Raw genomic sequence first — 12,843 nt, 5'->3', positions numbered from 1 at the left:
ATGGCCAAGTCTAAGTCCAGACTTGAAGCCAATCGAGAATCTGTGGAAAGAACTGAAAACTGCTCTTCATAAACGCTCTCCATCCAACCTCGCTGAGCTCGAGCTGTTTTGCAAGAAAGAATGGGCAAAAATTTCAGTCTCTCGATGTGTAAAACTGATAGAGACATACCCCAAGCGACTTACAGCTGTAATCGCAGCAAAAGGTGGCGCTACAAAGTATTAACTTAAGGGGGCTGAATAATTTTGCACGCCCAATTTTTTTGTTTTTTATTTGTTAAAAAAGTTTGAAATATCCAATAAATTTTGTTCCACTTCATGATTGTGTCCCACTTGTTGTTGATTTTTCACAAAAATTACAGTTTTATATCTTTTTGTTTGAGGCCTGAAATGTGGCAAAAGGTCGAAAAGTTCAAGGGGGCCGAATACTTTCGCAAGGCACTGTATATGGACCCCTTATGTATTTATACATGTTGATCATATCCCCCCTTAATCCCCCTCAGTTTGCCCATTCTCCTCTGACATCAACAAGGCATTTTTGTCCACACAACTTCCGCTTACTAGATCTTTTTTTTCTTTTTCAGAACATGCTCTGTAAACCGTAGAGATGGTTGTGGGTGAAAATCCCAGTAGACTAGAGCAGCAGTTTATGAAATACTCAGACCAGCCCGTCTGGCAACAACAACCATGCCACATTCAAAATCACTTAAATCCCCTTTGTTCCCCATTCTGATGCTTGGTTTGAAATTTAGCAAGTCATCTTCACCATGTCTAGATGCCTAAATGCATTTAGTTGCTGCCATGTGATTGGCTGATTAGCAATTTGTATTACCAAGCAATTGAACAGTTGTACCTAATAAAGTGGCCGGTGATATATTTCTTTTAGTACAGGTGCTCTTGAATTATTGTGCAAACTGAAGAAAAAATTGACATGACAAAGCACAGTAACTATATGAGGCTTCCCAGGCATGCAAGAAAGGATGGCCAGGAATATGTGATGGGAGTATTCAGTCTGAAATAATGATCTGCATGAACTTGTTGTTGAAATCTCTAAATAGAATTGTGTATGATTTGGCTTCATGGCTATGAGACAGCTGATGATAGGAAAATCACCAGCTCATGGATTCCCAAACCCCTAAGGGCCCATTTACATTTTTGTTGCATGTAGCGTGACTTACATTCAAACAATGAGCTGCTAACGTACCAAAACACCCCTATCAGAGGCGTAACTAGAACCTTCAGGGCCCCGGTGCAAGAAACCATGAAGGGCCCCTGGACCCCTGGCCGGGGCCCTTCCCTATAAGTCTGGGGCTCTTCCCACTGATCCTGGGGCCCTTTACTCTCTTTGCAGGACCCTTTCACAAGTTCTGCACTGGGCTCCCTTCCTGCCATCTTGGGGCCTCCCCACGGTGGTGGAATGCCAGGTCCCGGTCGCAAGTGTGACCTTTGTGATCCTGGAAGTTCACCCACTGGTGTCAGTAGTTTTTATTTTTTGGTATTTTAATTGCATTATTTTTTAATAATTTTATTTTTTTACAATGTCACTGACTATGACTCTGTCCATTCAGAAAAGGAAGGAGCTGGTAAATTACATATTTACCGACCCCTTCCTGGTTCTCTATTGTGACACACCCCCTGCAGCAGCCGGTAGGAGAGGGAAGGGAGCACAGTAAGGGGGGGAGGGGGGGCCAGGGGAGCACACAGGGGCCCAGAGAAATCCGAACACAAGTGAACTGGAGGAGTGGCAGGGGCAGCATACAGAGGAACCAATCTCCTCCATTTTTCTTCCTGCAGCTACAGAAGGAAAAAGGAGGACAGTGATTTCTCTACATGCTGCCCCCGCAGCCCCTCCTATCCAGGTGTACAGGGGAGCCGCAGAGGCCCCCTGGAGCATGGGGCTCAGTTGCAATTGCAACCGCTGTAGTTACGCCCCTGACCCCTATAAACTGAACTTATAACAATATATGTAATGCAGTGCACCGTCATGCACTATGGCACCTTGGGGCATGCTGCAACGTATGTACATTACAAAGTGAATTGGCACCACAGCACATGTAATAAGCAGTGTGTTAACACATGGAACATTGAAGTGCAAATGGGCCCTAACAGATATAATGTCTGCCTGCTTCTCACTGTAGCCTAACACAAATCAGGGAAGCCTGGGTTTTTATGAAACTGGCATCACCACATTCCTGTTACATGTAACACTTCTAATTTTTTTATGGCGTTTGAACTGTAAAAATACCAAATTTGGCCACTGGATGGAGCTAAGTATCATAAGAAATTCCTATGATACTTATCTCCATCAGGTGGCAAAATCTGTCCGCCGCAATGTCGCAGTCCCACACAAAATTGCAGATTGACATAAATCTTTCCCGTAGTTAGTAGACGAGATAACTTTTGTGCAAACCAATCAAAATACACTTATTGCGATTTTTTTTTTTAACAAAAATATGTAGCAGAAAACAAATTGGCCTAAAATGTTAAAAAATTTTGATTTTAAATTTTTTTCTTTTGAGAATGTCATATAGTAGAAAGTGAAAAATATTGTTTTTTTTTTTTCAGAAAAAAATAAAATAATAATCGCACAGGTGATCAAATACCACCAAAAGAAAGCTCTATTTGTGGGGAAAAAAAGGACATACATTTTATTTGGGTTTATTTTGGCGTCGCATGACTGCGCAATTGTTCATTAAAGTAACGCAGTGTCGAATCGCAAAAAAATGGCCTGGTCATTAAGGGGCAAATCTTTCCGGTCCAGAAGTGGTTAAAGGAGGAGCTCCAGTCTCCTTTGTAAAATAGCTGCTGACTTTTAATAAACAGCTAATCACTTGTCCAGCGATGTGCTCACCCAAGCCGGTTTCACCTGTCATCTTCTGTCTTTGGCGCCGACATCTTAACTGTGGGTACCTGGCTGTCACAGCTTGCTGCTTCGCAACCAGGTGCCCACTGTGCATGTGCGAGACACGCTGTGCATTGTGAATGGTCCCGAAGTCTTCTGGGACCTGCCACATGTCCCAGAAGACTGCGGGGAGGGGAAGGAGGAGAACCGTCACTTCCAATCGTCTAGGTCAGCCTTTTTCAACCAGGGTGCCTTCAGGTGTCTTCAGGGGTGCCTTGGCAAAATGCTTAGAAATTGCCCAAAAATGTTATACAAGCCAGAAGGTAGATCAAGCCTGCCTATTAGTTACATAAAGCCACAGGTTTTCATTGTGCACCATTACAACCTTTCAGCCGCCAGTGTCCTAACAACTTATGACATCATCGCTTGATAAGGAGGATGTTGGGCATTTGGACAGCATCCTTGTTTGCCCCTCCCCTGCCCCTCTCCATCAGCTCTGGGATCACATTGGCTGAGTGAGGGAGAGAAACTTAGAGAGAAGAGAAACATTGGAATACTAGTCAGAACCAGTGTGCAAAGACGTATTTTGCTTTGGAAGAATAATCTCCTCCAACATCGGACGTCCTACGTGTGTGGTTGTTGCTGCTTTATGTACAATGCTATTAAAAGATCCAGCTCAACCACTAACAATTGTGGGAAGGAAGGATAAACCTTCTATAAATAAATCCTGCCGTTATTTAGGAAAAACTCCCTCATATAAAGAATTGAATTAAATTAGTATTATGAGGGTGGCCTCTAGACTAATAAACATATAATATTAAAGAGGAAGAAGCCTCACGCTTTTTCTACAAAAAAGTCATTTTTCAATATATGGCACTCCATGATGAATCTCTGAGGCTTCTTCCTCTTTAATATTAATATTATTGCTTTATGTACAACTATTAGTTTCGTTTTTAAACTTTAGAATGGGGTGCCTCAAGATTGTGCGAAATTTTAAAGGGTACCTTGACTGAAAAAGGGTGGAGAAACACTGGCCTAGGCAATCGGAGCGGAAGTGGGTGTGGGTACTTGTTTTCTGCTACATATTTTTGGTAAAAAAAAATTGCAATAAGCGTATTTTGATTGGTTTGCGCAAAAGTTATCGCATCTACTAACTACGGGAAAGATTTTATTGTTTTTTTTTTTTACTAGTAATGGCGGCGATTTTTTATGGGACTGCGACATTGCGGCAGACAGATCGGACCCCTAACTGACATTTTTTACACTTTTGGGGGTACCAGTGACATTACTACAGTAATCAGTGCTAAAAATATGCACTGTTACTGTAATAATGACACTGGCAGGGAAGGGGTTAACCCTATGGGTGATCAATGGGTTAAATGTGAGCCTAGGGGAGTGATTCTAACTGTGGGGGGGCGTGGCATGTGAAATGACCATGGAGACATGTGATCCTATATAGAAGGATCACATGAGCGCTGTGATCATTTCAGGGAGAACCATCGCGGGTGTCAGGTGGCACGGAGCTGCCTGATCCGTGCATCGGCTTCCCCGCTCGCCCCCTAGCTTCCCGCGCAACCGACGTAGGTCTACGCCGGTTTGCGCAGGAAAGCCACCCTGCCACAGTAAAACTGCGGCGGGTGGTCGGGAGGTAGTTAACAACTTACGGCATACTGACGTAGGGGTACGTCGGTAAACTTTGCGGTAGTGTACCGGGATGATGCCTCTAGCTAGAGGCATCATCCCGGTACTGTGGTTTAGAGCCGACGGTTGGCTTTCCGTCGGTACCGACCGATGCGGCTCGTCCCCCCCCCCCCCCCCCCGCCGCCTTCCGTGGCTGTTACCGGGGCTCCCGTCCGCCGGCTGGATGGAGTCCCGATCAAAGCCGGAAACGGCTTTGATCGGGTCTCCGATGACGTAACCTGGAGGCGGCGTCCATGACGTCATGTCCGGGTTACTGTGCTGCAAAAGGCGGCAAATTTGAAAAACGGCTGTATGCAAAAATGCCGTTTTCGGCGTTTTGCATACAGGGAAGTGTAGTGGAGGGGTCTAGGGTCTTTTAGACCCTCGATCCCTCCATAAAGTGTACCTGTCACTACATATTGGTGTCACAAGGGATGTTTACATTGCTTGTGACAGCAATAAAAGTGATCAGATTTTTATTTTTTTTTTTAAAACTTTAATAAAGTTAAAAAAATAAATAAAATAAATGGGAAAAAAAAAAAAATTTAGCCGCCTCCGTCACCGTTAGCTCACGCACAAAAAAAACGTATACGGAATTCGAGCCGCAAATGAAATCGCTGTTCAAACCACACATGTGAGGTATCGCCGCGATCGCCAGAGTGTGAGCAATAATTAAAGAAAAAGAGCTACACTCTAACTCTAAACTGGTAACCGTTAAATAAATTTAAAGCGTCGCAGATTGAGATCTCTATTGACCGTAGTTTGTCGCCATCCCACGGGGGAGGCGCAATTTTAAACCGTAACATGTTGGGTATCTATTTACTCAGCGTGACATGTTCTTTCACAATATACAAAAAAAATGGGCTAACTTTACTGTTTAGTATTTTTTAAATGCAGTGAAATGGGATTTTTCTAAATTTTTCCAAAAAAATGGCGCTTTAAAGACCGCTGCGCAAATACCGCGTGACAAAAAATATTGCAATGACCGACATTTTATTCTCCAGAGTCTTTGCTAAAAAAATATATATAATGTTTGGGGGTTCTAAGTAGTTTTCTAGGAAAAAATACTGGTTTTAACGCGTGAACAAAAAGTGTCCGAAATAGGGCTGGGGCTTAAGTGGTTAAAGTGGAACTTCCCCCTTTTGGGTGGAGCTCCACTTTAGGTATCAAACATGAAAAAAATCTTTCATATAGATTCACCATATAGATTCACCAGAACCCGCCAGTAGGGGGCGAGGGACGCTGACTCATCCAACCAAAACCGTGGGAGCAGAGAGCCAACACTGCATGAGTGTCAAACAATGAAAGGAAACAATTGGGCCGTGGGGGATTCTTCTTATCTAGGTATCAAACATGCAGAAGCAGAGGACTTCAGAATAGAATCAAGATTTCAAGCATTACCTTTTGCTCCTAACTATTACAGGCATCCTGAACATCCCATAATTGTCATTTTTTAAAAAAGTACTGCAGTTTTGGTGTCTTATTTATGCGATTTTAGCTAAAAGTTATGAATATTAGAGTTATTGATTAATTAGCTTTCTCTATATATAAAAAAAACACATAAGAACCATGATGTGTCCTTACACTCGATGTCTCTTGTGATCTCGAACACTTTGCGAGGATCAGTGGAGTCGGAGCTGTAGTCGGCAACCATGCGAATGCTGTCTTTCTGATTCAGTGCTGAACGAAAATTTCTCTTCCATCTTGCTCTGTCTGGTTTATGCCTTTGTGGATCGTAGCAGCGACTATCAATAGCCCAGTCCTACAAATGTCATTATCAAGGTTTAATATGCATAATAAAAGTACAGTTGTTTTACAGTAAAAATATCTGTAGGAACTACTTTTTTTTTTCAAATTTTGCTTCATGCCTGCGATATAAAATATACCATATTGCAGTTTTTAACCCTTGCTATAAAAGGTAAAATAATAGAAAAGTTTAAGGTTTCTAAAAAGGAAGCTTAAAGGGAAACTGCATACAAACAGTTAAATATACAGTTAAAATACATAGAAATACCCTCTTACAAATTACTAATACCTTCTTTTGTCTTTCATTGATATACAAAGTACAATGACAGTTGTGGTTAAACCATATAACATAAAATAAAGCATCTGTAATGTACAGAGCAGTAGTGATAGTTAGTGATCGACCGATATCGTTTTTTCATTGCTGATAACGATACCGATATTTTGGTCATCGCGTATCGGTATCGGCCGATATCTGCCAATATTTTTTTTATTCTTTTTACTTTGCAGGTACTCTTGTGGAGGGATCTGGGGGTCTAAAAGACCCCAAATCCCTCCTCTGCACTTAAAAGCATTCAAAACGCCAAGTTTGGCTGTTTTGAATGCTGTCATTTTTTTGAATGTGGTGCCAGTACCCGGAACTTCCGGAAGTGATGTCATGACATCACTTGTGAGTTTTTGATATTTAAAGTGGATGTAAACTAGGGGTGGGGAACCGTTTTCTACCAAGGGCCATTTGGATTTTTGTAACATCATTCGGGGGCCGTACAAAATGTATGCATAAATGTAATAGGCATTGCTTTGCGGCAAAAAACGCTGTAAAAAATTGCGTGACTTTTGAGGTCACAAAAGTGTGAAAGGGGCCTTCAGTAATCAAGGTATAGTGTGCCCCCTTTCAATGCAGACTGACAACAGCGTGCCCCCCTTTCAATGCAGAGTGACCACAGCGTGCCCCCTTTCAATGCAGACTGACCACAGCATGCCCCCTTTCAATGCAGAGTGACCACAGCGTGCCCCCTTTCAATGCAAAGTGCCCACAGCCTGCCCCCTTTCAATGCGGAGTGCCCACAGCGTGCCCCCTTTCAATGCAGAGTGACCACAGCGTGCCCCCTTTCAATGCAGAGTGACCACAGCGTGTCCCCTCCCCTTTCAATGCGGAGTGACCACAGCGTGCCCCCTTTCAATGCGGAGTGACCACAGCGTGCCCTCTTTCAATGCGGAGTGACCACAGCGTGCCCCCTTTCAATGCGGAGTGACCACAGCGTGCCCCCTTTCAATGCGGAGTGCCCACAGCGTGCCCCCTTTCAATGCAGAGTGCCCACAGCGTGCCCCCTTTCAATGCAGAGTGCCCACAGCGTGCCCCCTTTCAATGCGGAGTGACCACAGCGTGCCCCCTTTCAATGCAGAGTGACCACAGCGTGCCCCCTTTCAATGCAGAGTGACCACAGCGTGTCCCCTTTTAATGCGGAGTGACCACAGCGTGCCCCCTTTCAATGCAGACTGCCCACAGCGTGCCCCCCTTTCAATGCAGAGTGACCACAGCGTGCCCTCTTTCAATGCGGAGTGACCACAGCGTGCCCCCCTTTAAATGCAGAGTGACCACAGCATGCCCCTTTTCAATGCAGACTAACCACAGTGTGCCCCCTTTCAATGCGGAGTGCCCAGAGCATGCCCCCTTTCAATGCGGAGTGCCCACAGCATGTCACCTTTCAATGCGGAGTGCCCAGAGCATGCCCCCTTTCAATGCGGAGTGCCCACAGCATGTCACCTTTCAATGCGGAGTGCCCAGAGCATGCCCCCTTTCAATGCGGAATGATTGACCACAGCGTGCTCCATTTCAATGCGGAGTGCCCACAGCGTGCCCCCTTTCAATGCGGAGTGCCCACAGTGTGCCCCCTTTCAATGCAGAGTGCCCACAGCGTGCCCCCTTTCAATGCGGAGTGCCAACAGCGTGCCCCCTTTCAATGCAGAGTGCCCAGAGCGTGCCCCCTTTCAGTGCGGAGTGATTGACCACAGTGTGCCCCCTTTCAATGCGGAGTGCCCACAGCATGCCCCCTTTCAATGCGGAGTGCCAACAGCGTGCCCCCTTTCAATGCGGAGTGCCCACAGCGTGCCCCCTTTCAATGCAGAGTGCCCACAGCGTGCCCCCTTTCAATGCGGAGTGCCCACAGCGTGCCCCCTTTCGGAGTGATTGACCACAATGCAGAGTGAACAGCGTGCCAAGCCCCAGTGCACTGGACTTACCTGTTGTACGGCGGCTTCCTCTCTTCAGTCCCTGCGTCTCTTCGAGTCCTCCCGTGTCCCGCGTCCCGCCTCCTCCTCGGCCAATTGGCAAAGGAGGAGGAGGATCCGTGAGACAGTAGCGAATTTTCATTCGCTATTGTCACACAAATGGGCAGGCTCGAGGCGCACTGCTCTGCGCCTCGGGTCCACCCTTTTCGGAGATTCACAGTGTCAGAACAGAGCCATCGGCTCCTCCTGACACAGCGGCACGGGGGGGGGAGGTATCGCAACGTTTGTGCGGGCCGGACAGAAGGATGGTGCGGGCCGCATGCGGCCCACGGGCCGGAGGTTCCCTACCCCTGATGTAAACCCTCACATATACCCAGTGAAGTGAACAGCCTCAGATGATACAAAGATTAAACAAATCCTCCTACATAAGTTGTACTTGTACAGTCAGGTCCATAAATATTGGGACATGGACACAATTCTAATAGTTTTGGCTCTATACACCACCACAATGGATTTGAAATGAAACAAACAATGTGTTCTTTAACTGCAGACTTTCGGCTTTAATTTGAGGGCATTTACATCAAAATCAGGTGAATGGTGTAGGAATTACAACAGTTTGTATATGTGCCTCCCACTTTTTAAGGGACCAAAAGTAATAGGACAGATTAACAATCATAAATCAAACTTTCACTTTTTAATACTTGGTTGCAAATCCTTTGCAGTCAATTACAACCTGAAGTCTGGAATGCATAGACATCACCAGACGCTGGGTTTCATCACTGGTGATGCTTTACCAGGCCTCTTCTGCAACTGTCTTCAGTTCCTGCTTGTTCTTGGGGCATTTTCCCTTCAGTTTTGTCTTCAGCAAGTGAAATACATGCTCAATCGGAGTCAGGTGATTGACTTGGCCATTGCATAACATTCCACTTTTTTCCCTTAAAAAACTCTTTGGTTGCTTTCGCAGTATGCTTCGGGTCATTGTCCATCTGCACTGTGAAGCACCGTCCACTGAGTTCTGAAGCATTTGGCTGAATATGAGCAGATAATATTGCCCGAAACACTTCAGAATTCATCCTGCTGCTTTTGTCAGCAGTCACATCATCAATAAATACAAGAGAACCAGTTCCATTGGCAGCCATACATGCCCACGCCATGACACTACCACCACCATGCTTCACTGATGAGGTGGTATGCTTTGGATCATGAGTAGTTCCTTTCCTTCTCCATACTCTTCTCTTCCCATCACTCTGGTACAAGTTGATCTTGGTCTCATCTGTCCATAGGATGTTGTTCCAGAACTGTGAAGGCTTTTTTAGATGTTTGGCAAACTCTAATCTGGCCTTCCTGTTTTTGAGGCTCACCAATGGTTTACATCTTGTGGTGAACCCTCTGTATTCACTCTGGTGAAGTCTTCTCTTAATTGTTGACTTTGACACACATACACCTACCTCCTGGAGAGTGTTCTTGATCTGGCCAACTGTTGTGAAGGGTGTTTTCTTCACCAGGGAAAGAATTATATGGCCATCCACCACAGTTGTTTTCCGTAGTCTTCCGGGTCTTTTGGTGTTGCTGAGCTCCCCGGTGCGTTCTTTCTTTTTAAGGATGTTCCAAACAGTTGATTTGGCCACACCTAATGTTTTTGCTATCTCTCTGATGGGTTTGTTTTGTTTTTTTCAGCCTAATGAAGGCTTGCTTCACTGATAGTGACAGCTCTTTGGATCTCATATTGAGAGTTGACAGCAACAGATTCCAAATGCAAATAGCACACTTGAAATTAACTCTGGACCTTTTATCTCCTCCTTGTAAATGGGATAATGAGGGAAAAACACACACCTGGCCATGGAACAGCTGAGCAGCCAATTGTCCCATTACTTTTGGTCCCTTAAAAAGTGGGAGGCACATATACAAACTGTTGTAATTCCTACACCTTTCACATGATTTGGATGTAAATACCTTCAAATTAAAGCTGAAAGTCTGCAGTTAAAGCACATCTTATTTGTTTCATTTCAAATCCATTGTGGTGGTGTATAGAGCCAAAAAGATTAGAATTTTTTCGATGTCCCAATATTTATGGACCTGACTGTATATGTGCTGTCATCTGCTTTCTAGACTGTTTAGAAAATGTCGGTCCTGTTAGAATTTTCTTTTTCTTATTCACCTGTGGGAGGAAAGTTTGGCACTATACTGTGAAACAGCTGATTGGAGGAAAGGCACCCCCCCCCTTCCACATAGGCAGAAACATGAAGGGCTGTGCTGTGAACAGACAAGCTCTCTTCTAATCTATTTATAGCATCTACCTTGAAACTAAATTCAGCCTGATTTTATCTCGGATAACTGGGAGAACTTGTCAGAAGTTATCATGCTGGTAACAGAAGAACAGAGCAGGAGAAAGCCATGGGACTTAGGACTTTGAAGAGCGATAAGTAAACACTACAGATAGATGTGCCCAGGTCAAATTCCATGAATCAGGTTTACATCCACTTTATTCTACCTGTAAAGTTGATTTTTTACACAATATATTCATGAACAACCCCACCATAACAGGTTTGGTTGTGTCAGGGCTGGACAGATCCCAGGAACCAGGTAGCCAATGCTCCTTAAAAATTACAGCTATCGCCCAACTTTTGTGGTTTTTTGTAGTTGTCAATGTAGCTGGCCCTTACAAAATCTTGCTGGCTCCCGGATTGAACAAACTGGCCCCTGAATTCCAAAGTAAATTGTCCAGCCCTGGGCTGTGTAGAGGATTGTCAGGGACCAGAAGGAGCAGTAACAGTCCTTATGACAAAAAATCCCCCGGTATTTGTCCAATTACCAACTGGTACTACACAACAAAATTAAATATTCTACAATAGAAATTATACTAAATATAAATTTATACCTCAAAAATTTTGATGTCATCCTCAGACAGGTCCTGCCTTAGGGCATGCTTCCAGGGAATCCTGAATTGAGTCTTTTCATTGTTGACCCATTCCACTCCCGGGTACATCCGACTATTGATCTTCTGAATCAGCCAGGGGATGATGAGAGGCCTGTTGGATGTCATTCTGTAGAATTCAAGTGGCTGAAATAAGGACAAGATATCAGGAGATAAACAATATAGATAGATTTTTTTTTTCTGTAAAATGGAATTTGAATAAAATGCTATCTCAACATAGGTGGTGCAGATGTCTATGGACCAGACCATTCTTATAAGGGCTACAGTGGGTGCAGATGTCTGATGACCAGACCATTGATATTAGGGCTATGGGGGTGCAGATGTCTATGAACAAGACAACTGGTATTAGTGAACTTAGTGTAACTGCTTCTTCCCTTTTGTTAGCAGAAGTCCATGTTCGTGTTTCATTGAGTTGTAAAAAGTTGGGTACAGATGTCTATGGACCAGACCATTGATATTAGAGCTACAGGGGGGTGCGGATGTCTATAGACCAGACCATTGATTTTAGGGCTACATGGGGTGCAGATGTCTGTGGACCAGACCATTGATAATAGGGCTACATGGGGTGCAGATGTCTGTGGACCAGACCATTGATATTGGGGCTACATGGGGTGCAGATGTCTGTGGACCAGACCATTGATATTAGGGCTAAAGGGGGTGCAGATGTCTGTGGACCAGACCATTAATATTAGGGCTACAGGGGGTGCAGGTGTCTATAGACCAGACCGTTGATATTAGAGCTACAGGGGGTTCAGATGTCTATGGACCAGACCATTGATATTAAAGCTACAGGGGGTGCAGATGTCTATAGACCAGACCATTGATTTTAGGGCTACAGGGTGTCCAGATGTCTGTGGACCAGACCAGTGATATTAGGGCTACAGGGGGTGCAGATGTCTATGGACCAGACCATTGATATTAAAGCTACAGGGGGTGCAGATGTCTATAGACCAGACCATTGATTTTAGGGCTACAGGGTGTCCAGATGTCTGTGGACCAGACCAGTGATATTAGGGCTACAGGGGGGTGCAGATGTCTATGGACCAGACCATTGATATTAGAGCTACAGGGGCCGCAGATGTCTATGGACCAGACCATTGATTTTAGGGCTACAGGGGGTGCAGATGTCTATGGACAAGACCATTGATATTAGAGCTACAGGGGGGTGCGGATGTCTATAGACCAGACCATTGATTTTAGGGCTACAGGGGGTGCAGATGTCTGTGGACCAGACCATTGATATTAGGGCTAAAGGGGGTGCAGATGTCTGTGGACCAGACCATTAATATTAGGGCTACAGGGGGTGCAGATGTCTATGGACCAGACCATTGATATTAGAGCTACAGGGGCCGTAGATGTCTATGGACCAGACCATTGATTTTAGGGCTACAGGGGGTGCAGATGTCTATGGACC

At 44.8% G+C, this 12,843-nt stretch overlaps 1 protein-coding gene across 1 annotated transcript in view; it reads right to left on the bottom strand.

The window, feature by feature from the left end:
* The window catches only part of LOC309568316 (uncharacterized protein), a 240,500-nt gene that overhangs the window by 40,997 nt on the left and 186,660 nt on the right, over window positions 1–12,843 (bottom strand). Inside the window, exons 14-15 of the mRNA XM_082273980.1 lie at window positions 11,373–11,555; window positions 6,104–6,281 (exon numbers count right to left, since the gene is read on the bottom strand). Of these exons, the coding sequence (XP_082130106.1) occupies window positions 6,104–6,281; window positions 11,373–11,555 (361 nt within the window). The remainder of the gene's footprint in view (window positions 1–6,103; window positions 6,282–11,372; window positions 11,556–12,843) is intronic.

Source organism: Pelophylax lessonae, assembly GCF_965119305.1.
Source record: "Pelophylax lessonae genome assembly, chromosome: 12".
NCBI lineage: Eukaryota > Metazoa > Chordata > Amphibia > Anura > Ranidae > Pelophylax > Pelophylax lessonae.
The sequence above is the reverse complement of the archived record's forward strand: the minus strand, read 5'-3'. Positions and strand labels throughout refer to the sequence as shown.